This window comes from Thalassophryne amazonica, chromosome 14 (genome assembly GCF_902500255.1).
Source record: "Thalassophryne amazonica chromosome 14, fThaAma1.1, whole genome shotgun sequence".
Taxonomy (NCBI): domain Eukaryota; kingdom Metazoa; phylum Chordata; class Actinopteri; order Batrachoidiformes; family Batrachoididae; genus Thalassophryne; species Thalassophryne amazonica.
Genome location: NC_047116.1, coordinates 78,706,734 through 78,728,929, shown reverse-complemented (window position 1 = coordinate 78,728,929; position 22,196 = coordinate 78,706,734). Strand labels below are relative to the sequence as shown.

The 22,196-nt window shown below is 41.9% G+C and overlaps 1 protein-coding gene across 1 annotated transcript in view; it reads right to left on the bottom strand.

The window, feature by feature from the left end:
- Positions 1 to 22,196, bottom strand: part of clasp1a (cytoplasmic linker associated protein 1a) — a 234,507-nt gene that overhangs the window by 80,699 nt on the left and 131,612 nt on the right. The window contains 13 exon segments of the mRNA XM_034187292.1: positions 448 to 524; positions 526 to 588; positions 590 to 617; positions 821 to 839; positions 842 to 886; positions 889 to 896; positions 4,974 to 5,033; positions 9,127 to 9,197; positions 12,872 to 13,007; positions 18,585 to 18,730; positions 18,952 to 19,044; positions 20,729 to 20,802; positions 21,061 to 21,204. Coding sequence (XP_034043183.1) covers positions 448 to 524; positions 526 to 588; positions 590 to 617; positions 821 to 839; positions 842 to 886; positions 889 to 896; positions 4,974 to 5,033; positions 9,127 to 9,197; positions 12,872 to 13,007; positions 18,585 to 18,730; positions 18,952 to 19,044; positions 20,729 to 20,802; positions 21,061 to 21,204 — 964 coding nt within the window.

The window sequence follows — 22,196 nt, the reverse complement described above, 5'->3', positions numbered from 1 at the left end:
AAATTAAAAGTATCAAAATTAATGTGACAGCACCATTTTAAGAAAGAAAGAAAATTCTGTAAAGATGAGGTCATTCTCTTAAACGCATGCACGTTCGCGTACATACACACACAAATGATGAGAGGAGAAGATGACCAGATGGATTAAACTATGAGATCATTAACCAACATGTTCCACAGGGAATCCGGATCTGTCGTCAAAGAGTTCTTACGTGTGCCTTATCCATCTGCTTCCAATCCAACATAATTACCCATGTTTTACAACCATATTTAACAGGGCTGATGCATTAGTGTCTTCAAATCATTTACAGCTCGCAAATTTATAGAAGGCTGAAGCTTAAAAGGAAACGAAAGGTTGTTAAGGACAGAGAAAAATGAAATAATTCAACAAACAAATGAACAGCGTAGACAAGAAAAATGAGAACATGAAGAACATGTTGGTTCTTACTTGAGACTCCTCTGGGAAGAGGACGAGGAGCGGTCAGACTGTGGAGAGACACGATGCTGTCAGAACTCTTTCAGGTGAGGACTGGAGAGCTTTCTGATAGGTGGACTCCAGTGCCTGAAACAGATGCTCAGCCTCCCGGCTTGTAATGACCATGAAAACCCCAATAGCACCTGCAGGGCAAGAGAATACAGAAAATTGAGACAGACATTAAAATTGGAAAGGAATGGAAACATTGTTGAGTTTTCTCAAAATAAACAATAAAAAATACCTTCCAAATGTGAAAAAGACCCATTCCATGCTTCCCTGACAAGCAAACAATTTCATAAGGATATCCAAAAAAAAAAAAAAAGTGAAAACCTTTAATGCGACTTACTTTCTCGCGATGGATCTGGCTCAGAGTCAGCATCATGTATGCCCTTCTTGATGGTCTCTGTCAAACAGCCACGTGTCTGGGATAGTAAGGAAACATGATGAGACAATGAAACCCAACACACACAGCAGGGAAACAAAAACGTCCACTTCTCAAAGCAAACAGGAACACAGGCAGAAACTTTATGCAACCATAAATTTCTAAAGTAATGCACACAGCTGGAACTACTCAGAGTATGCAATCTATGTCTTTGTTGTGTGTCTCTTCCACTTTTATGCCCTTCGTGATCCACAAGGTATATGGACACCCTCGGGAATTTCACTGGGCTTTTTAAAGTCTCCCTTGCAGTTGCCATGGTTACAGAAATGGGAAATCATCTTATCACTGAGGGTCTTGTTGGTGACGGCTGTTTTAAGACTCATCAATTTAAAAGGACTCATCAGTCGTGCACTCAGCCAACGCTTGGATAACTCAAAGGTTAGCTCATCATGCAAGAGGATGGAAAACTGGGAGCGAGTGCTCACTCAGTATTCCTGGCATAACATTCATTACACAGAAAATATGAGAATACACACTGCTTGATGATATCATACCGAGACCCACAACAACTACCCAACACATTTATGACAACCCCAAAACCACTAAGGTGGGCAAAAACACCTTAAAAAATAATCATGAGTACTGCAGTGGATGGAAAAGACCTCAATAACAAATAAAAAAAAATAAAATAAAAAATAGGTTTTGCAAAAGTTGGTGTGGGTGCATTTTCGGATCAGTAATGATGTGCTGAGCTGATGTGATACAAGTGATGTTAAGTTGGGAACAAACATTCAAACTAGTAAATGGTAAATGGACTGCATTTATATAGCGCTTTTACATCTGCATCAGATGCTCAAAGTGCTTTTAAGAAATGCCTCACATGCACTCTAATGTGAGGGTGCTGCCACACAAGGTGCTCACTACACAAGGGCCCTTAGTGATTTTCCAGTCAGGCTAGGATTTGAAATGAGGATCCTCTGGTCTTAAGCCCAACGCTTAACCAAGAGATGATCACCTCCCCTGCTCGTGTCCTACAAAAATAGCGTGAACCTTCAAGTGAAAGGGTTAGAGGTCACAGTGCAACAATTTGCTAGCGTGTTCAAGCAAATTATCTAAAACTTTACTATCTATGTTCCTCCTTGAAAAATGTATTTGTGCCATTCCCCTTCTATAAGTCAATAAGTGGTACCATTGTAAAATACAAGAAAAACATAATTTGTCACATTTAGAAAATTTTGCTAATTCAAAATTCAGTCCAAAGATTTTAAGATACAGCAGCAGAACATCCTGGACGAGGGGAGCAGCTCATGGAGACCATAAACAGACTAAATGTAAAGCAACATTCGGTCAAATCTGCTGATTTTAAAGTAGGGATGCACCAATCCAGAATTTTTCACTCCTGATCTGATCCCAATATCTGAATTTGGATATCTGCTGATACCGGTACTTTTCCAATCTGATACCAGAGCTCTGTTTGCTTTAATATTATTATTATCATTATTGTTGATCTTATATGACAATTTCTTAAAAAGGAGACCTGAAAGTTGAGCTACAATTTGCCAGAAGGTGCATCTAAGATGAAAACCTACATTTGATGTTTAAGTGAAATAATTAAGTACTTTTATTTTTTTAATAGACTTTTATAGCCTTATTTTTATAGACTTAAAGAGAAAAGACAGCTCTCTCTCTCTCTCTCTCTCTCTGCCCATCTGTCTCTTGCTCACTCTCTCTATTTCTCTCTCTCGCTTGCTTTCTCTCTTTCGCTCACTCTCTCTCTTTTTCTTCCTCTCGAAAACAGCACTTTTCATGCTGTGCAAACTTTGAACTTTTTGGAAACATGAAGCCTTTCAACTGTAAAATAAATGTATCATCATCAACGCTCGCGCGCAGGATTTTAATAGAGACTTTTTCCCTTTCAGCGGACAGAATCTCTGTTCGGCTTCTCCTCCTCGGCTGCACGCTGAGCCGGCTCCAGAAAACCTCCCCCCTCCTCCTCCCACTCAGCAGTAAACAAGCAGAGAGCAAACGAGAGCAGTTGAGAGGATTCACAGTGGCTCTTCTCCGATATCGGAAAATGCCGCAGGTTGGCTCGGTATTTTCCGATCTGTGAATCACGTCGGTATCGGAACCCGATACTAATCCTGGATCAGATCGGTCCCATCCCTAATTTAAAGATCCACAAATCTAGAAAACACTGCCCTCTGGAATAAAAAATGTGGTTCAAACAAAGCCTAACTTGTGGACATGGAGACATGATTCTGTATAGTTTTTCTTTTCCTTCTGATCGTCAACCACTAATTATCATTTGTAGTCATTGCTGTCAAAGTTACTGACTAATGGTTGTTTTCAGTTACTGTTGTCTTAACCACAAATTTTGCAGCTGTTTGTTTTGTCATTAGTGTGATAATGTAGTGATTTTCAGTACACTGCATACACAACTTTTGGCAAGTGAGTATTCTGATCTTAATATCATTTCTACGCATATTTTCCATTTTGTTGTTCATTTTTTGGCTGCCGGTCACCACAGTGGAACCAGTACAGATCTGCAACGGGATTTGGTGCTTTTTCTCAAAGAGGAAAGGGGATGTGCCTGAACGTGCATGTCTGCTACATGTGCATGCTACAGCTGTGTGTATGCACATTAAATACTGTGCTGCCATGAAAAATTCAGGATGTTGCTCAAGGTCACCTTAGTAAGTTTCCTGTCTAACGGGAAATCACACAGGGAATCCTCTGGTCACACGTCCGCCTCCATAACCTCTAGGACAGTGATTCTCAACCGGGGTGCCTTGGCACCCTAGGGTGCCGTGATCGATCGTCAGGGGTGCCGTGGGCAATTATCAAATATCACCATTATCGGGTGTATGTGCTGTAATATAGTGTGGCAGATGGTGTAATGCTCTTTTATTCCAGTAGATGGCAGAAAAGCGCGCAGTAGCGCTGAGCCGTATGCTGACAAGGAGGCGTGATCGCCATTTTAATTCCGGGCAAGTTAGTGATTTGTGTGCATAGAAGTTCACTTAGTCTCTTCAAGAAACAGGTGGAATATGCTGGAAAGCTGCGCATGTTGGCAAAGTCACAAACGGAGGAACAAGGGAGACAATTCATAAGTATTCAGTAATTCATTCCATAAGTAAGTGGTTTTGGTTATTGTTGTCACTTTGTCCGTGATATTTGGATGATAAACAGCTGTATGTCTCCTGCCGTACTTGTGTCGCCCGATGACACGGATCATTATTTCACTTATGTCTAGTTGATATTTTCCACTGCTAGACCAATGTCTAGTTAAAATTCTTGTCGTTAGTGACTAAAAATTGTTGGACAAGACTGGGGAGGTTTTTTTTTTTTTGCACCTTAAAATAATGAGATTAATGACGCGCACTGTGGTGCCACACACACAGAGATGTGCACACACACACCACTGAATTCATGAATGAAACTCGGTCAATAAAGGATAATTGTGTAAAAATATAATATATATAAAAGTATTGTAATGGTTTTAGGAGCCGCGCTGCACTGAACAGCAGCAGCAGCTCAGCCGAGCAGCGTAGCTTAACAGCACAGATCTGTGTAACTTTCAACACTAATATTTGAGAATGTGTGTGTGTCAGAGTAAGTTTAATACTTTCCTGACATAATTTAATGTAATTTAATTTTACTGGCTCGATATCCAGGACAAAATGGCATTTTAACACGTATTTTGCGAGCATTTTTCTGAGTGTGTTCAGTCGCGAATCTCCATTGAAAATGCATTAACATCCGGGTACTTCGTCAATATTTTGCCCGGTTAGGAGACATCATGTCGCTGTCCATGAAGGGACGTTTTCATTTAGTGTGCAACAATGGGACTGCGCTCTCTAGTTCTTATATACAGCTCCATGACTATAGTATACTATGTTACGTCATATCTGTACCGCACGTCTTGCTAATGTGCTAATGCACCGTGTAGAGACAGTCGAGTTAGTGGTGCGTGACACATGACAGTAGTGTGCCGCAGGATTTTGTAAATATAAAAAGGGTGCCGCGGCTCAAAAAAGGTTGGAAATCACTGCTCTAGGACACCACCTCCAGAATATCCAAAAATATCCATGATTCCCAAATGCTTGAGGGATCTTACCTTTCCAGTGTATTAGTCTGCCACTCTTGTAACATGAGGTCCAAGAACTCGTAACACCGCCTGGAATGGAGACAAAATTGAAGCAACACTATTATATAATGCAACTTTATATCTTTAAACATTTTCCAAGGACAAAGAGTCATGCATACAGTGATTCATACATACGGTTTTTGCTATTCATTGAAATCATTTGGCTTAAGATCAAAATATAAACGCAGGAACCACTTTAAAAGGTCAGCTTTCATTTTCTGGTATTTACTACATCGAGAAGTCTTAACATAGAAGATCTGTAGTATCAGACCATTCTGATTTTTTTGGTTGAGGAAAAATAATGAGACATGCTGGAGTTCACAAAAGCAAAATAGCTGAATATTAGAATATTTTTTCTCACATTACTCTATCGATTTTCCAACCCTTCCATACTGTTACATTAAACTATTTAAAATGATGTTAAATTTCCCTCAAATCCCTGTGATCACTATGATCTCTACTCTCACTGTATGCCTAGTAGGCTGGTTGCTTCTCAGGCAGAAAATATAAGCGCAGCACCTTCACCTTTTAAAATTGACATGCGAGTGCACTTTAAAAACCAAACGGGGAGTAATGATTGACCAAATGCTTTGGCACAGTGGGAAAATGACAACTTCAGGCACATGGCAACTATTACATGATCCTGAATGTCTCCACTGGGTTACAAGTACAATGTGAAGTAAATACACTGAACAAAAATACAAATGCAACACTTTAATTTTTGCTCTGTTTTTCATGAGCTTAACTCAAAGATGTAAAACATTTTCGATATACACAAAACACCTTTTTCTCTCAAATATTGTTCACAGATCTGTCTAAATCTGTGTTAGTGAGCACTTCTCCTTTGCAGAGATAATCCATCCCACCTGGTGTGCCTTAGGCCAGTCACAATAAAAGGCCACTCTAAAATGTTCAGTTTTATCACACATTACAATGCCACAGATGTGCAAGTTTTGAGGGAGCACGCATGTTGTGTGGGCCGCTGAAGAGGAGGTACTGCTGGCCCACCACCACCAGAGGGCGCCCTGCCTGGAGTGCGGGCTCCAGGCACCAGAGGGCGCCGCCGCCGTACGAGAGCAGTCAGGGTGACAGCTGTCACCCATTACTGGACACAGCTGACTCCACTCAGCCCGGGGGTATATCATCAGGACGGCGTCTCCACCTCAGTGCCGAGATATCGCCTTAAGACTGAGGTAACGTTCTCTGCATTCATATACTGAATAACCAGCTAAAACTTGTTAAACCTTTTCAGGACTGCTGACTACTGATAGCTAAATTGCTTGGATAAGTACTCACCTTCCTGCTATATATTGACAAGAGGTGGAGGCGGCTCTTCCCCTCTCCGTTACTGGGTGCTGTCGCATCCACACCTGTGTGTTGTTGCTCTCTCCCGCCAGCAGTACCGGATCCGACGAGCGGAGGCAGTGGCCACCTGGGAATTCGGGACTTGGCGGTTCCAGTATTTCCAGGGTTCGGTGGCAGAGGAGATCTGGGTGGTTCCGGTTCGACTGAGACGGACGTCTCCTACCTGCCCACACGACACCAGCGGATTCGACCCCAAATTGTTAATTGTTGTATTCGTTGTGCTCGTTTCACAACAGTAAAACTTGTTATTCACCTTTCTCCATTGTCCGTTCATTACGCCCCCTGTTGTGGGTCCGTGTACCTACACTTTCACAACAACGCAACTGGCATACTGACTGCTGGAATGTCTGCCATAGCTGTAGCCCGTGAAATGAATGTTCATTTCTCCACCATAAGCTGTCTCCAAAGGTGTTCCATCAGAGAATTTGGCAGTACATCCAACCAGCCTCACAATCGCAGACCACATGTAACCACACCAGACAGCCATCTGTCGTGTGGGCGAGAAGTTCGCTGATGTCAACATTGAAAGGCACACCTGTGCAATAATCATGCTATCTTATCAGCATCTTGATATGGCACACCTGTGAGGTGGGATGGATTATCTCGGCAAAGAAGTGCTCACGAACACAGATTTTGACAGACTTGTGAACAATATTTGATTGTATAACAATATTTTGTACACACATTTGTGTACACAAGCTTTTGATTGTATAACTATTTTTTGTGTATATTATTTTGTGTATATAGAAAATGTTTTAGATCATTGAGTTCAGCTCATGAAAAATGGGAGCAAAAACAAAAATGTTGCATTTATATCTTTGTTCAGTGTCTGAGACTACTCAGGTGGTACACAACAAGTTTTGTTCTCAGCTCTATTATTAAATTTGTCGTAAATTATGTACAGTGTTAGGGTTATATCAGGGATCATGTGTTGTAATGTGTCCCGAGGACATGTCACTTATGAGTGAGGTGATACTAAGGGTAGTGTTAGCACGACGGCTAGTAAAGTGAAACATGGAGCACACTATCCTGGGTAGGCTGACTTTCAAATACCACTTGCTTGGGAATCCGGCGAGGGCGGTCGCATCTCCTCCTCTCTCCTCTATCTCTGCTCCAACCTTCAAAGTCCCTACTTCACCAGGCTGTGAATTCTTCAAACTATATTGGATTAATCATGGAATTGATCAGCTGGTCTCTGAACGCTATTGACACCATTTTTTTTTTTTTTTTACAAGAAGATCAGGGCCGGGGGACCCTGCGTGCCTGGATGGAACTTATCCTGTGGGCTATATTCTCGACGCATGGGAGACTTGGCAGGTCGCATGCTTTCCGCCTTTCTCTGTGGAGGACGTCGAGGATTTATTCATATTTGGATTCATAGTAGGAGGGCTGGTACTTATCGGCTTATGTGTTACCCTGACCTACCGGAAGATTGGCAAGACGGCTGCAGCTAAAACCACGACCCCTCGCTTGTCCATCATGCTTAATGAATTGGGCAAGGCGATGCATTCTCAGACTGCATTAACCCTTAAACTCAGACGCAAATTGGATAACATTTCGGAGCAAATGCATGCCTTGCAGGAGAAAGTGAAGATTTCAGAGGCCAGAATTTTTCATAATTGGGTTTTGGTTTGTTCATGTGAAGCTGGAAAATTGTTTTTCACTGCTCAACCACAAACACGGCAGGTTTATCAGCCTCTCAAGGATAAAATGCCCATTGTTTAACCTCCAGAAGAATTTCTATGGCCTCCTTATCTTTGTTACTCCAGTACACAAGGACAGACAGACTCACACATGGACAAAGACTGAAGCATGCTCCACTTTCCCTTCTACCTCACCTCCTGTCCCCATCACACACCCCATCCCGGCCACCGCTCACGCCACCCCTTTCCCCTCTGGGGGCTGTGCAGTTTTAGCTGTGGCAGGTCCCCGTTCCCCCCAAGCTAGCGGCGGCGACTCCAGTTGCAGCGGCTACCACAAATTCACACCGCCTCAATTTGGATAACAGACTGTTTCAAGTTTAGGGCACATAAACAATGTCAAATTTATATGTGTTGTCTTAATTCTGATGTGTGCCATTATTATGGTAAACAAGTAATAATTGTGGATTAGTTGCTGTTTGTCTGTGGTAATGTGAGTGTGGACGTAATCTTGTTGCTGTTGCACTTGTAATGACAATGACAATAAATCTCATCCATCCATCCATCCACTTGTAGTAATATTGGTTGAACATGGAGAGCTCCTTCTCAAGAGTTCTCTCGATGGTGTTCAATGACTGCTCAACACAGCCAAGAAACCAATGTAGACAGAAAGCAGAATTATCTGCAGACCCAATTTGGATGCAAATATCATCAAATACAGTTATAAAATCATCTATCATTTTAGTCATATTCATTGTTTGTTATAATGTTTAATGTGCTGAGAGAGAAGGTGACATTTCCAAACATTTATTTTGACAATATAACATGTAACAATATAATAGCACTTAATAAAATTACAATTCAATTCGAACGCCTTGGGGTTCCCCCAGAGGAGCTGGGGGAGGTGTGTGTGGATCGGGAGGTCTGGGCGGCTTTGCTTGAGCTGCTGCCCCCGCGACCCGACTCCGGATAAAGCGGAAGAAAATGGATGGATGGATGGACAATTCAATTCATTCTTCAAATTACTGCATTAAATAGTCTAAAACGTAAAACTAATTTAAATAAAAATCTGTATCTCACTAACCCACAGCAGATGTAACGCCAGAATTTACTCTTACCGTCTGACTGCTACTGACTTGGAGGTGCAGTTACTGGTGATGATTGGGATGAGACGTGGGTAATGTGTGTGCTGGAAGAAAAAGAAAAAACAGAATGAATATCCTAAAGTTTACTCCATATTCGTAATTCAATTTTGATTGCATTAGTTGAATAAATTGTAATCCTTAAAGCCTAGTGTCCACGTTTACTCCGGACAGAAATCGGGAAGCAAATGGCATGTAGACCGAAGTTCGCAGTAGTTCCGGCTGTTTTCGCGGTGGAAAGGGGCGGAGCATTTCGCCGGCGTTTTGACCACCGTACTAGCCGCAAATACGCGGATAAAACGCCGCTAAATCCGCCGAATAAAGCGGCGTTTTGACGCCGTAGCATCCGGCACACGTCAGGCAACGGGGGTTAATACCCAGTTCTATCCTTTACAATCGCAGGTTAAGATGCGCGTGAGAACGGCGGTGTTCTGCTGCCGCCGATAATGCCCTGTGTACCGCTGGATTTATCCAGGCAAATCCTGCGTTACTACAGGAACTTTTGCATATAGGCACCGCCCCCAGAGTATATAATAGGCTGAAGCAGCAGGAATACATGCCTGTCACTGCAGAGGGAGGGAGATCATCCTCAGCCTTTTCTTCTCTTTCCTTTTCCCCTCCTCAACGTGTTGCTCCATCTCCACCACAGGGCTACCCTCTGCTTCTGAACCAGACCTCTTGGTAAGTCCTTGCCGCTGCCAATTTTCTTTTAGGAGGCATACTGAAGCTTCTCTGCAAAAATATCTGGAGCTGGCCACGAGTGAGAGGCCTGCATGCAGCGCGCTAGTGTTTTTATATTGACCGCCGCCTATCGGCCGTTTGGAAGGCCGTTAACCGGGAGGTGGTGTTTAGAACGGCGTACTGTCCACTAGCGCCGCCATTTTGTCTGCCTCTGTCGCCGGTTAAAATGCCCTTGAGGACGCCGATGTGAGCTCTATCGCCGTTTTACACGCCGTTGGTTAGGGATACAACGCCAGCCACCAATTATGGCGGTGTAAACTGCAGCACTACAGGAAGGGGCAGGATGAAACGGCGATTAAAAAGTATCAAACGCCGTTGTTCGTGTTGTCTCCGTCGTCACGCGAATTCTCTGGGAGCACTCCCCGAATTATTCGACATGTTGAATAATTTTTTCAATGATTCCCGGTAAAGCCGGAACTAAGCCACGCCCCCTAGTGCCGGTGTTATCAATGGCGTGTGATCCTTAAGACGGCCAAAAACTCTTCCGGGACGCTTCCAGGAGCTCTTACCGTCTATGTGTAAACGGGGCTTTAGGATAACAGATCGGGTACAGATTTGCATCAGTGTGTGGCACAAGTCTAATCATCCCAGCTTGCAGCGGGGTTCCTGGGATGTTGTCAATGACCCAGTTGGGTTCCCAATTATTTCAATCGGCGTGGAAATCTTGAACAGTCCACAATTCCCAATTATCCAGACACTCCAGATGGTGGGCAACAGGCTCCAGGATGATCATGTATGCTTGCAAATGGATTGCAGTGGGGTTGGTGATTATCCTGTGACTTGACATTTTGAAATTTTTTTCTATCGGGAAGCAAACCACAATCTCACGGGACGCATGTGGACAGGAGGCTTAACAACAGTGGAAATTTGTGCATTTATCAATCAATCAATCAACTTTTTTCTTATATAGCACCAAATCACAACAAACAGTTGCCCCAAGGCGCTCCATATTGCAAGGCAAGGCCATACAATAACCATGAAAAACCCCAACGGTCAAAACGACCCCCTATGAGCAAGCACTTGGCCACAGTGGGAAGGAAAAACTCCCTTTTAACAGGAAGAAACCTCCAGCAGAACCAGGCTCAGGGAGGGGCAGTCTTCTGCTGAGACTGGTTGGGGCTGAGAGAAAGAACCAGGAAAAAGACATGCCGAGAAGGGGGGCAGAGATCGATCACTAATGATTAAATGCAGAGTGATGCATACGGAGCAAAAAAAGAAAGAAACAGTGCATCATGGGAACCCCCCACAGTCTACGTCTAAAGCAACATAACCAAGGGATGGTCCAGGGTCACCCGATCCAGCCCTAACTATAAGCCTTAGCGAAAAGGAAAGTTTTAAGCCTAATCTTAAAAGTAGAGAGGGTATCTGTCTCCCTGATCTGAATTGGGAGCTGGTTCCACAGGAGAGGCGCCTGAAAGCTGAAGGCTCTGCCTCCCATTCTACTCTTACAAACCCTAGGAACCACAAGTAAGCCCGCAGTCTGAGAGCGAAGCGCTCTAATGGGGTAATATGGTACTACGAGGTCCCTAAGATAAGATGGGACCTGATTATTCAAAACCTTATAAGTAAGAAGAAGAATTTTAAATTCTATTCTAGAATTAACAGGAAGCCAATGAAGAGAGGCCAACACGGGTGAGATATGCTCTCTCCTGCTATTTATGTGTTGTCAAACAAAGTAGTAGCACTATGAATTTACGTCTATGCCATGCTTTACATGGAACAGATGTAAATTTACGTCTATTCCATGCTCTAGCTCATACAAGGGAAGTGTATATGCTTCAACTTTTTTTTTAACCAAACACATTTTTTATTTGGCCAATGCCAAGTCCACTGAGTGTTTATTACTTTTTCTGCATGCTTTTTTAAGTAAAACAGTTCATGCAGTTAATATCTAGTCAACTGAGTATGATGACCTATGGAATACAGGGCACATCTACTTTTACAAGAGCAAAATTCAAGCACTTTAAAGGTGTATCGCCTCTGGGATTTTTAAGATTTCAGAGATAAAAAGAACTGTCACTATAATTTTATTCCTTAGCATTTAAATAAAGTATTCACAATATGATATTGCCAAGATGATCAAAATTCTCATTTTCTGGAAAGAATTTAGAATTTTTTCCCCTGAAGGGAAGAAATTCCAGCGATCCGATGGCCATGACCTACATTTGGTAGCAACATCAGCTGGCTGCTTGCTCTAACAAAGTAAACCAAGATAGCGGAAAACGCTCCGAAACAGCTTATTTCTGTGTGTGTGTGTGTGTGTGTGTGTGTGTGTGTGTGTGTGTGTGTATATATATATATATATATATATATATATATATATATATATATATATATATATATATATATATATATATATATATATATATATAAACGTTTCTCATATTTTGTAAAGGCTAGTGACAAATAAATATTTCTAAATCTGAAAATCATGTTTTTGAAACCATATACCGCCTCTGAAGTGATTTACAAGACATTTTATGGACGTTTCATGTGCACGTCTCGGAATCATGCATCATTGAAGTACGTCAGGTCAAAGGTAATCTCAAAACCACACCCATGCACACATGCACTTCCTCTTGTAGATGGTGTAAGAAGGAAAAGAAAATATTTGCTGTGGAATATGGAATGTAAATATGTTCTCTTCATCATCTTTTTAAGTTTCTGTTAGCTTGTCTGTAAGGGGTCATTATTTGCATCATTTTCAAGTCATTCAAAGTCACAATGTACATCTATTTAAAAATACAAAAACAATTATTTGTTCATTCATCGTACATCAAACATATCCATTTTTTACACTTTGCAACTGAGCATTTTAAAGGTGTAACTAGTCATGCAAAATGTTCATGTTGTCTTTTTTAAATCAGTAAATTTTACTGATGTAAAATACTAAAGGTTTCCTTGAAAATAATGGTATACAATTTCCAGAGGACCTGAGAAGTAGCTAAATTGCTCTCATCTACGTCTGTAGAGTTCTCACCCTGAGGATAAGGCGGATGGCAGCCACACCAGATGTAGCCATGACTTTGGCACTGTTGGGCACCAGGTTCAGCAATGTGGGCATGACACTCTCTGCTCCGTGGTCAAACTTGTTACTGAGGATTGACGACAAATGTCTGACAGGAGGAGAAAGAGAGGAGGTCAGTGCGGTGAAACAGAGTTACAGAGCAAACCCCCAAATGCCCCTTCATGGTGTCTCACAGTTACTTCCAAAAATTCAAACAGTGTCACAAATGTGTAGAAATTAGTTGAAGCAAAAAATCTGCATAATCAACAGGTTGGATGAAAACTGTGTACTTTGTTTTGCCACGAGTTACCTCCCAGTGAAAGCTGGTGTCAGATTATTAATCCGTTCTGGGAATAACCTCAATAAAACAGGAGAAAGACGGATCCGTGTAGCATTCATTCATTCATCGTCCTCTGCTCTTTCAGTGGATCTTAACTCAGTTTGTGTTCATTACTAAAGGACAGGACAGATGATGGATGTTTCTAGACAGAGAGCTCATTTCACACCCGAGCAGAGCTCATTTTCATTAACTTAAGTACGCGGAAAGAAAACATTTAAGTGGGCCATCTTCCTGACATAGTCTAATCAGTTACCAATTCATGTTAATATCACTGCACCTGATCAAAAGAATACAAGACCAGGCTGAAAGAAAGAATGAACATGCTCCATAAACAACATACTTATTACCATACTGGCCCAAATATAAACAGTTTTCCTCTCTGAAAATGCATCAGAAAGCACAGAGTCGGCTCATAATCACAGACTAGTCTTGTACATCTCATATTTACACACAACAGTAGGTGGCAACAAAAAAATTAGAAGTACATGTGCTGCACTTGCTGTAAATTTTTATTACCAACCATCCACAGGAACCAAGAACTGCTGAAAGTTCTTCTGACAATCATGGTGCACAATATTGCTTCTCTGCATTTTATCACAACAATCACTTACCTACACAACTTTAACAAGTTCAACATGTGAGCCAACAGAAATCATTCACAGACAGCACAATAACTGACAATTATTTACAGTCCCCCCCGTGAGCCTCGGTGCAGGTTCCTGTGCTCGACTGTTTGTTAAAGGTCATGAAAAAACCTGATATTTTTTTTTTAAACCAACAACTTCAGACACGCTTTCCTCGTCCCTTCATGGGACTCACTCCTGACCTTTTGGGGAAAGTCCTGGACGCATGTGCACAAAATTCTGCTTGTGGGGGGTAAATAAACTAGGATGATCTGAGGAGCCAAGGTAGACTAGTTTTCACTGTTATTACAACACTGTTTTTATAGTACTACTGCTTTACGTAATCTAGTTTCTCTCTCTCTCTGTGTTTTTATTAGCATTATTTTTAAATAAAAGTGTTTTTGAAAAACAAGGTTGTTCCAGTATTTTTCCAAAAATATCCATAATGTTGATTTCTCCACCCCATGGCCTGTTTAATTCCGGTGTCGCCGACCGAACGGTCCCCCCTAAAACTCAGTCCGCCCTGACTTTACTGCGCATGCGTCATTAGCCGCAGTTCACTGATTATCACCTTGTTTCTGCTTCAAACTGCACTCCAGTCATCATCTATCTCAGCGACAGATATCTGAAGCTTTTGTACAACAATCATTTCCACATAAATTCAGCATTATTTTATCATGAAAGACAGCGGAAGCGATCAGAGCGCCGCAGCTGCACGAGATGCTAGCTGATGCGTTCACTGCGTGTCGGCCATTTCAAAGCGCCACCGAGTATCGCCTCGTTTCTGCTTAAAACGGCCTAATTTCTGCTTAAAACTGACTTTAGAATGATTTAAGAGGTTTTACCTTGTCATCTGATGGTTAATAATCCCATTAAACCATCTGATCGCTTTGGGTGAAGAGACTTTGTCTCAGAGAAGCTTCTGAGCTCCGAAATGATGCATGCGCAGTGGAGGCAGGGCGGATCAATTGTTCGGGGCAGACTGTTTGGTCTGCAACACCAGGTTCCAGTACCAATTCCAAAGTAGAATAGTTTTTGGTGTTCCAAACCAAAAACTGTGGTTCATCTGTTCCTGAAAGCTCAAATTCTAAATTCAATTCCAGTTTCATGTTCTGGTCTTTGTTCAACATGTAGTCATAGCCCAACAGGATTCTAGGGGGAGGGTTCTGTACACCTTTATGTCTCATCGGTGCTTCGGCTGTCACCCAATTTATGTTTGTGAGAAGAGCAATTTCAGCATCCACCTCCAAAAAAAAAAAAAAAAAAAAAAAAAAAAAAAGAGGAAACAACAATAACAATAAAATAAGGATGTGTTGGTCTAATGATGACCTACAACACAAGCCTATATCGTAATCTATGAAACTATATACAAAACAATCCAGTTTTATAAACATTCTAAGGCAGATATCGATAAGTGATAAATTAAAGGAAAATATCAACATAAAGTTTCTTAATAAAGGAGTGGGGCCAATATGCAGCCAGAACAGCATCAATGCTGTGATTCTGCAATTCTCTGGAGGGATGGAAAACCAGTCCTCCAAAAAAGATATTGCCTCATTTGGTGTTTTGAAGATGGTGGTGGAGATCACTGTTTCACGTCAGTCAATAATAATAATAATAATTATTATTATTATTATTACACATTTTCCCTTTCGTATGGCTAGCATACTGGCATAGTGTGTTAGTATGCTTTCTACCTTTTAAATTTTTTTTTTTAGTGAACAGAGCGGGTCGTGGTCTCAACTTTATCTAAAGTCTGTTGCTTTTAGTGAAACTTAGGGGTAGTGGCCGGCGATCACCTTAGTATTTTTTTCTGTTTTTCTTGTTGTTTAATGCTGACAAATTATACTGTATTTGTTGTCTTTCTGCCACCTGATTTCTTTTTTTTTTCTTGTGGTGCGGCTCCATCCAGCAGTGGGAGTGGGTGTCTTCTTCTGTGGGCCTCCCGTCCTGTGCACCAGCATGAACTCCCAAAAATTTCCAGAATGTTTGTATTGTCAAGTGTGTCAGTAGTATGGCCCAAGCAGAGGGTCACCCCTTTGAGTCTTGAGGTTTCTTCCTCAGTATCATCAAAGGGAGTTTTTCCTTATCACCGTCACCTGTGTGCTTGCTCTAAAGGTTGGTAAGGTTAGACCTTACTTGTGTGAAGCACCGTGAGGCAGCTTTGTTGTGATATATAAATGAAATAAATTGAACTGAAATTAATTTAAATAATAATAATAATAAGTCAAGTGGTTAGTGCACTTGGTTTCAGTGTGGAAGGTTCCTAATTCAAACCCCACCCCTGCCACATTTCTCCATGTAATGTGGAGTTGTGTCAGGAAGGACATCCGGTGTAAAACATCTGCCAGTTCAACATGTAGGTCCACCTTGTATCTGCTGTGGCGACTTCGAGTGAAAACAAGGAAGCAGCCAAAGGGACTTAATTTTACTAATAACAGGTGTCTTCGCCCCTTCTGGACTTGGACCCCTAATAGTACATTTTATTTCTAAAGTGGGTAAAAATTTGCATGTCACCCCACTGTGTTGTGTGAAAAAGGTTGACGTGCCCTACTATATGTGATGGTGTCACTCTAAAGTTTTGTTTATCTGGTGTGTGTTTAAGGTGGTTTATTGGTGTTAGTCTCCAGACAGCATGGTTCTCTTCTGTGAAGTTGCAGAATGTTTGTGCATCACATTCAAGCAAACTGATAAAGGTGGATGTTTAGCTGCGGATGTCGAGTATCAGCTGGATGAAGTGGCCCAAAGAACCGGAAGCTCAAAACAGGCGGGAAAGACTTATCAGGCATGAAGAGAAAGATAAAAATGGCAAGATTATTGATAAATTAAACATAAACAAACGTTTGAGGTTGTGTTCCCGTCATTTTGACAAAGAGCAGATTCATTTGTGTTGACTAGTTTCCTGGATGATACAAATTTTCACCCACTAGGTGGCAGCACATGTAACTCTGGCAGTCTATTAAAGTGCTTCATCATAGTCAACAATAAATTAGAATCACCACAACAATTTCAAAAAAGATATCAAATTTAAAATATATAAAAACTAAAACAACAAAAAAACGACAGATTTCAAGTTTGGCCTTGAAAACATCTGCAGAACTCAACTTCCTGACTTCAGCCAGAAGACTACGTCACAAAACTGGTGCTTAATATGTGAAATGACTACCACCTACTGTCTTTTTAAACTTAGAAACACATGATAGACAGGTGCCCTGAGATCACAGGATGTGTTGGCACATATGGCTCAACCTGCTCAGTCAGGTAAGAGGGTATTTCAGCCTCACAGGATGAATAATGACTATCTCTGTTTTATTTGAGTTCAGCAGTAGAAAATCTGATGACGTCCAACAACTCACTGCAACCACAGAGGCCTCCAACATATCACCACTGAATCCACTTCCTGAAAGAACCGCCAGTGTTTCCCACATATAGGATGGCCTTACTTGGGTGGCCCAATGAGACCCACCCAGGATCAAAAAACACAAATTCTACCCCCCCAGTCACCGATTTAATTTTACAGTGCACAAAGACCATCAGCCATCCAGCTACATGCACCTCATCACACACGTGTATCATGAAGCACGTATCAGTTCTGGCATTTACATGGAGATTTTTTTCACCCTTCATCAGATTCACACTTTATACGTGTTCTTTTGAAGAAAGATAAGTGTGCTGAAAGCACAGTTTACCGGTTTTAAGAAATGATTAAGGAATGCAGCTTTCATTTCAACCTATTAGTCCATCCCTCTGATCCAAATTCATTCAGAGCAGATACCTGGAAAAACCTTTATGCGAGTTTGAAGATGCAGAAATAGCAGCAAAACAAAATTAGATTATATTTATAAAGTTAAAATCAGGTTATCAACCAGCTCACACTAGGGATTTGTGTATCAATTTAGTCAAATATAATACTTTAAAAGATATTTTTCAATTTGTACCGGTTAATTGTTACACTCCAACTCAACAGCATTAAATGAAGCTTCTGTTGTAAACAGTGTCCAACTTATTGCCAGTGGAGAAGTCCTTTAGTAAGAACGTCTTGTTTGTAAGTAATCCAGCATTAATCAAAGCCACCTGAAAAGCGAGTTCCTTGCTGGCTGATCCGGAGACATGCTCCAGTTGTGTAGTCTGATCTGGCAAATCGTGTGCCGTCAACAACTCCAACTCAGAGATCATAAACAAGTAGATCAGAAATGGAAAGACAATGAAAATCAGAGCAACAGTAATCAATACACCAAGCAGACGTGACAGTCCTGACAGGCACAAGACTCCTCAGTCCCCCAGAGGTTTTCACTGGGTTAGTGACCTGGTTACTTTGAAGGCCATAGGATATGAGTGACATTTTCATACTCGTCAAACCCTTCTGTGACCCCTTGTGCCCTGTGGATGGGGGGACTGTCATCTCGTTCATTCCCACTCATTTATTCAGGTTCTTCCTTTAAACTGTCACCTGTATGTGTTTATCACCTAAAAGACGTATGTTGCTTGTTAGACTGCGGCACCTGCAGGACAGTAATGCAATAGTACGCAAAATCAAAGGACTCCTATAGTTTGTTCACATCCCTCTGGAGAAGCTGTTTTTGACCAAACTGAACATGTAAAGTTTAACCATGAAAAAACCCCCACCAGATTTAATGTACTGCAAAATGTTCCACACACACACACACACAAAAAAGATAGCAGTGAAAAAATGCTGTGCACCCTCCTGGGCTGAAGCTCTTACCCCAGTGTGATGCAGGCCTCACGGACAACCTGAGAGCGCAGGTCTTTAGCTGACAGCTTCAGAGGAGCCTCCAGGAGACGTAGCTGCTGGGGGAAACCCTCATGCTCGGCAGCCCCAGCTAACATCAGAGAACGAACCTTCTTCAGCTGGACAGGAATAAAAGAAAGGAAAATGACATCATCAAAACTGCAACTAGAAAATCATTTGTATTTGTTCCACGTGTCATTAATGAATTCCTCCTTTAGCAGGTGGCTGAACTCTAACCCTATGTTCATTTTGATAAAGCATTCACAGTAAGAACTTAAAAGAATGTTTAACTGCACAAATCTCAGCCATAGCTCCTGTATGTTTAATTTATGAGTCTTACCGCTACTACTCGATGCTCCCAGTCATGTTTGTCATCAGACAGCACTTCTCTGATCTTAGTCAGCTGGTCCTCTAGTTCTCTGTTGGAATATATCTGGAAGAGAGGAAGGCAGGGAAGTTAACAGAATAATGCATCAGGGAGTGTGTATTGTGAATGTTTTGACTTGGCAGTCTACTGAAGAAAAAAAAAACACACACACACACGAAATTCCTGTTACATTTAGATGCATCACTGGGTTGACATACTGTAGCACTCTCGGCCCTATCCTTAGGTTCTACAGTGCACGGTGCAAATCCATTTGGGGTGTGTGTAAACGCATACTGCTATTGAGAGAGTGCATATTCTAAGCCCAAACCTGAGTGGTGGATGCAAGAGAGATGGATTATTCAAGGGTGCGCTGTGGCATGTTGTAGGTATATTATAACATCAGCCAATCAGTGTGTCACCTGTCATCCCCTTTAAACAGGAGTGTACAAAGAACAGCACTGTCGTATCAACTGGAAGCAAAAAAAGGCGTCGAGAGGATTTGTGGGGAGAGAACAGATCTGTGCAAATCTGCGCGAGCGAGTGCACACACAAAGAGGCAGAACAGGCAGAATGCTGAAAGATGTTGTGACAGTCGAATAAAAACGTGAATACAGTGTCCATTAACACTTGCTACTCTGCTGTGTGAAAAGTAGTGTAAATAAAACACAAGAATGAATGTAATATCTGTGCTGTTAGTGCAGTTATAGTTTTCAAAGTATCTCTTGAAGCACCTGCACACTTGAGATAAACAGCGGAAAACTCCTGTTCCTGAGGATATTATTGTCATTTCTGTTCACACAAGATGAATTAAACCTGAGGTCATTTCTACGGGGAAGCACATTGCCCTAGTGGTTAGCTCTGCCTCACAGCAAGAAGGTCATGGGATCACTTCCCACTTGATCCTTTCTGTGTGGAGTCTCCGTGTTTGCGTGGGTTCCCTCCGATGCTCCCTTTTCCTCCCACTTCCAAAGATATGCAGATTAGGTGAACTGGAGACTCTAAATTGACCGTAAGTGTGAGTGTGTTTGTCTGTCTCTATGTGGCCCTGCGACAGACCGGAGTCCTGTCCAAGGTGTACCCTGCCTCATGCCCGATGACTGCTGGGATAAGCTCCAGCTCCCCTGTCACACTCGACTGAAGTAAGCGGGTGTAGAAAATAAATGAATGACTAATATCTACTGGTCATTTTACAAAAGGTAAAAGGCACCAGAATCTTTACAGACACAGGAAAGCCAGTAGAAATGACTGAAAGTGCACATTCAGACTGGATAAAAATTAATAAGGAACTCTGGCAATAATTACATTATCCCACCACGACATATAAAGCAAGGGCAGTCAGAGATTTCTGACGTCCGCCAACTGTTGACGAGGACTCAAAATGGAAGATATGTGATTCACATCATTACCCAGACTTTACTTGGATCCGGATTCCAACAACAACTGCATACTGATCGAGAATGGTCCAACTGATCAAGATGTTGCAATCTGATATTTAATTCACAAGCTGAAACAAAACAGTATCTTCCTGATCTTGGTTTTACATTGTGATGTCATATTTGTGAAGTATTTTCGACATAATCCTTAAAACTCTACAAAGTGAAATCCTGATCCAGATCCAGATCACCTCCAAAATGTAATGGAGTGTTCCATGGCAGACAGACAGACAGACAGACAAATAAATAAACGGCAATGATTTTATTACGTCCTTGGCAGATGTAACTAGTTCTGTCCAAATATGGCTTAAGTGTACCTGTACTGTGGGAACATCTTCAAAGGCTTTGATGAAATCTTCTTCATCAACAGCGCCTGCAGCTGCTTCTTTACCTGTGGGGGGAACGTGAATAAAAGAGATTCAGTAGTACCTGTTAAAAGCCCTGATGAATGAAATAAGCAATGCAAAGTTCTTTGCTTTGAAGCTAATCTCATTTCAGCAGATGTGGTGTGCAGCCCGACAACATTTAGCATTTCCAACATAAATAATACAAATATTAGATCGTGTCACAACATGCAAAAGTTGTAGGATTGAGACACTAAAACGGATCGGAGTCCTGTGCACACTCGATGTGTGCACTCCTCCCTGACCTGTGATGGTCTTTGTTGTGGTGGCTGAGCTGGGTCTTCTGACAGAGCTCATTACAGTCCTCCTGCCACTGGGTGGCGCTTTAGATGATGATGATGAGGAGGACCGGCCTCCATCCACAGAGTCTTCATCCTCAAAGTTTTTATCTGCAACATCAGAGGGAAAAAAAATGTAGCAATTAGCAAGGTAAAGACCAAAATAAAAACACATCAGGCTATTTTCAGACAGTTCCAGCAGAGGTGTCAAACTGATTCCAGAAAGGGCCGAGAGGGTGCAGGTTTTCTTTGCAAGCATCCACTCCACCAGGTGATTTCACTAATTAACTGTGTTGTTAATCAGTGAAATCACCTGGTGGAGTGGATGCTTGCAAAGAAAACCTGCACCCTCTCAGCCCTTCCTGGAATCAGTTTGACACCTCTGACTTACAGGCTTAATGACTGTACAAGAAAGTTCCTGTAAGGATTAATAGGCCATTAATGACTCATGATTCTCAGATACACTGCTTTCTTCAGAGGTCTCTACTTTCACACACTGCTTTTTATGTTTGGTTTTAGGGTCAGTGATGACACACATTGTCACTGTCTTCACAACAGCCCAAATGAGTCACCTCTGCTGCCCTCAGGAGATCACACAGCTCACCACAGATCTGCCACTCATCTGACTCTGATGTGCACCGACAGCCACCAGCACGCTTCCACTGTAGCCGTTCACACGGATTAAACCGTCATGGATGACTGCCCGCTGCAGAGGTATTATGATAGGAACGTCTGTGCAGCTTAAAAAAATACAACACACCGACTCTGAAGGTAAACTTACAAAAACCCTGTTGTGTAACTCTAAATTAGACAGAACCTGCTGCATTAGCTTTAAACCAATCCAGTACACCCTAAAACATGATCTGCTATCAGATATAGGTGAAAACAATCACAGCCGACATCAGGCTCACACACCAAACCCAGCTCCCCAAATTCTCTACTGTGAACATTACCACCATGACGCTGCAGTTACCAAAAACACACATAAGCAAACTGGATAAGGGACAAAACCAAATGTGACAGACGAGAGGGTTCGACTGAGGGAAATGGAAGCACAAATAAAAGCTTGAGATGTGCAGACAGACAGCAGGTGGGGGTAAGAA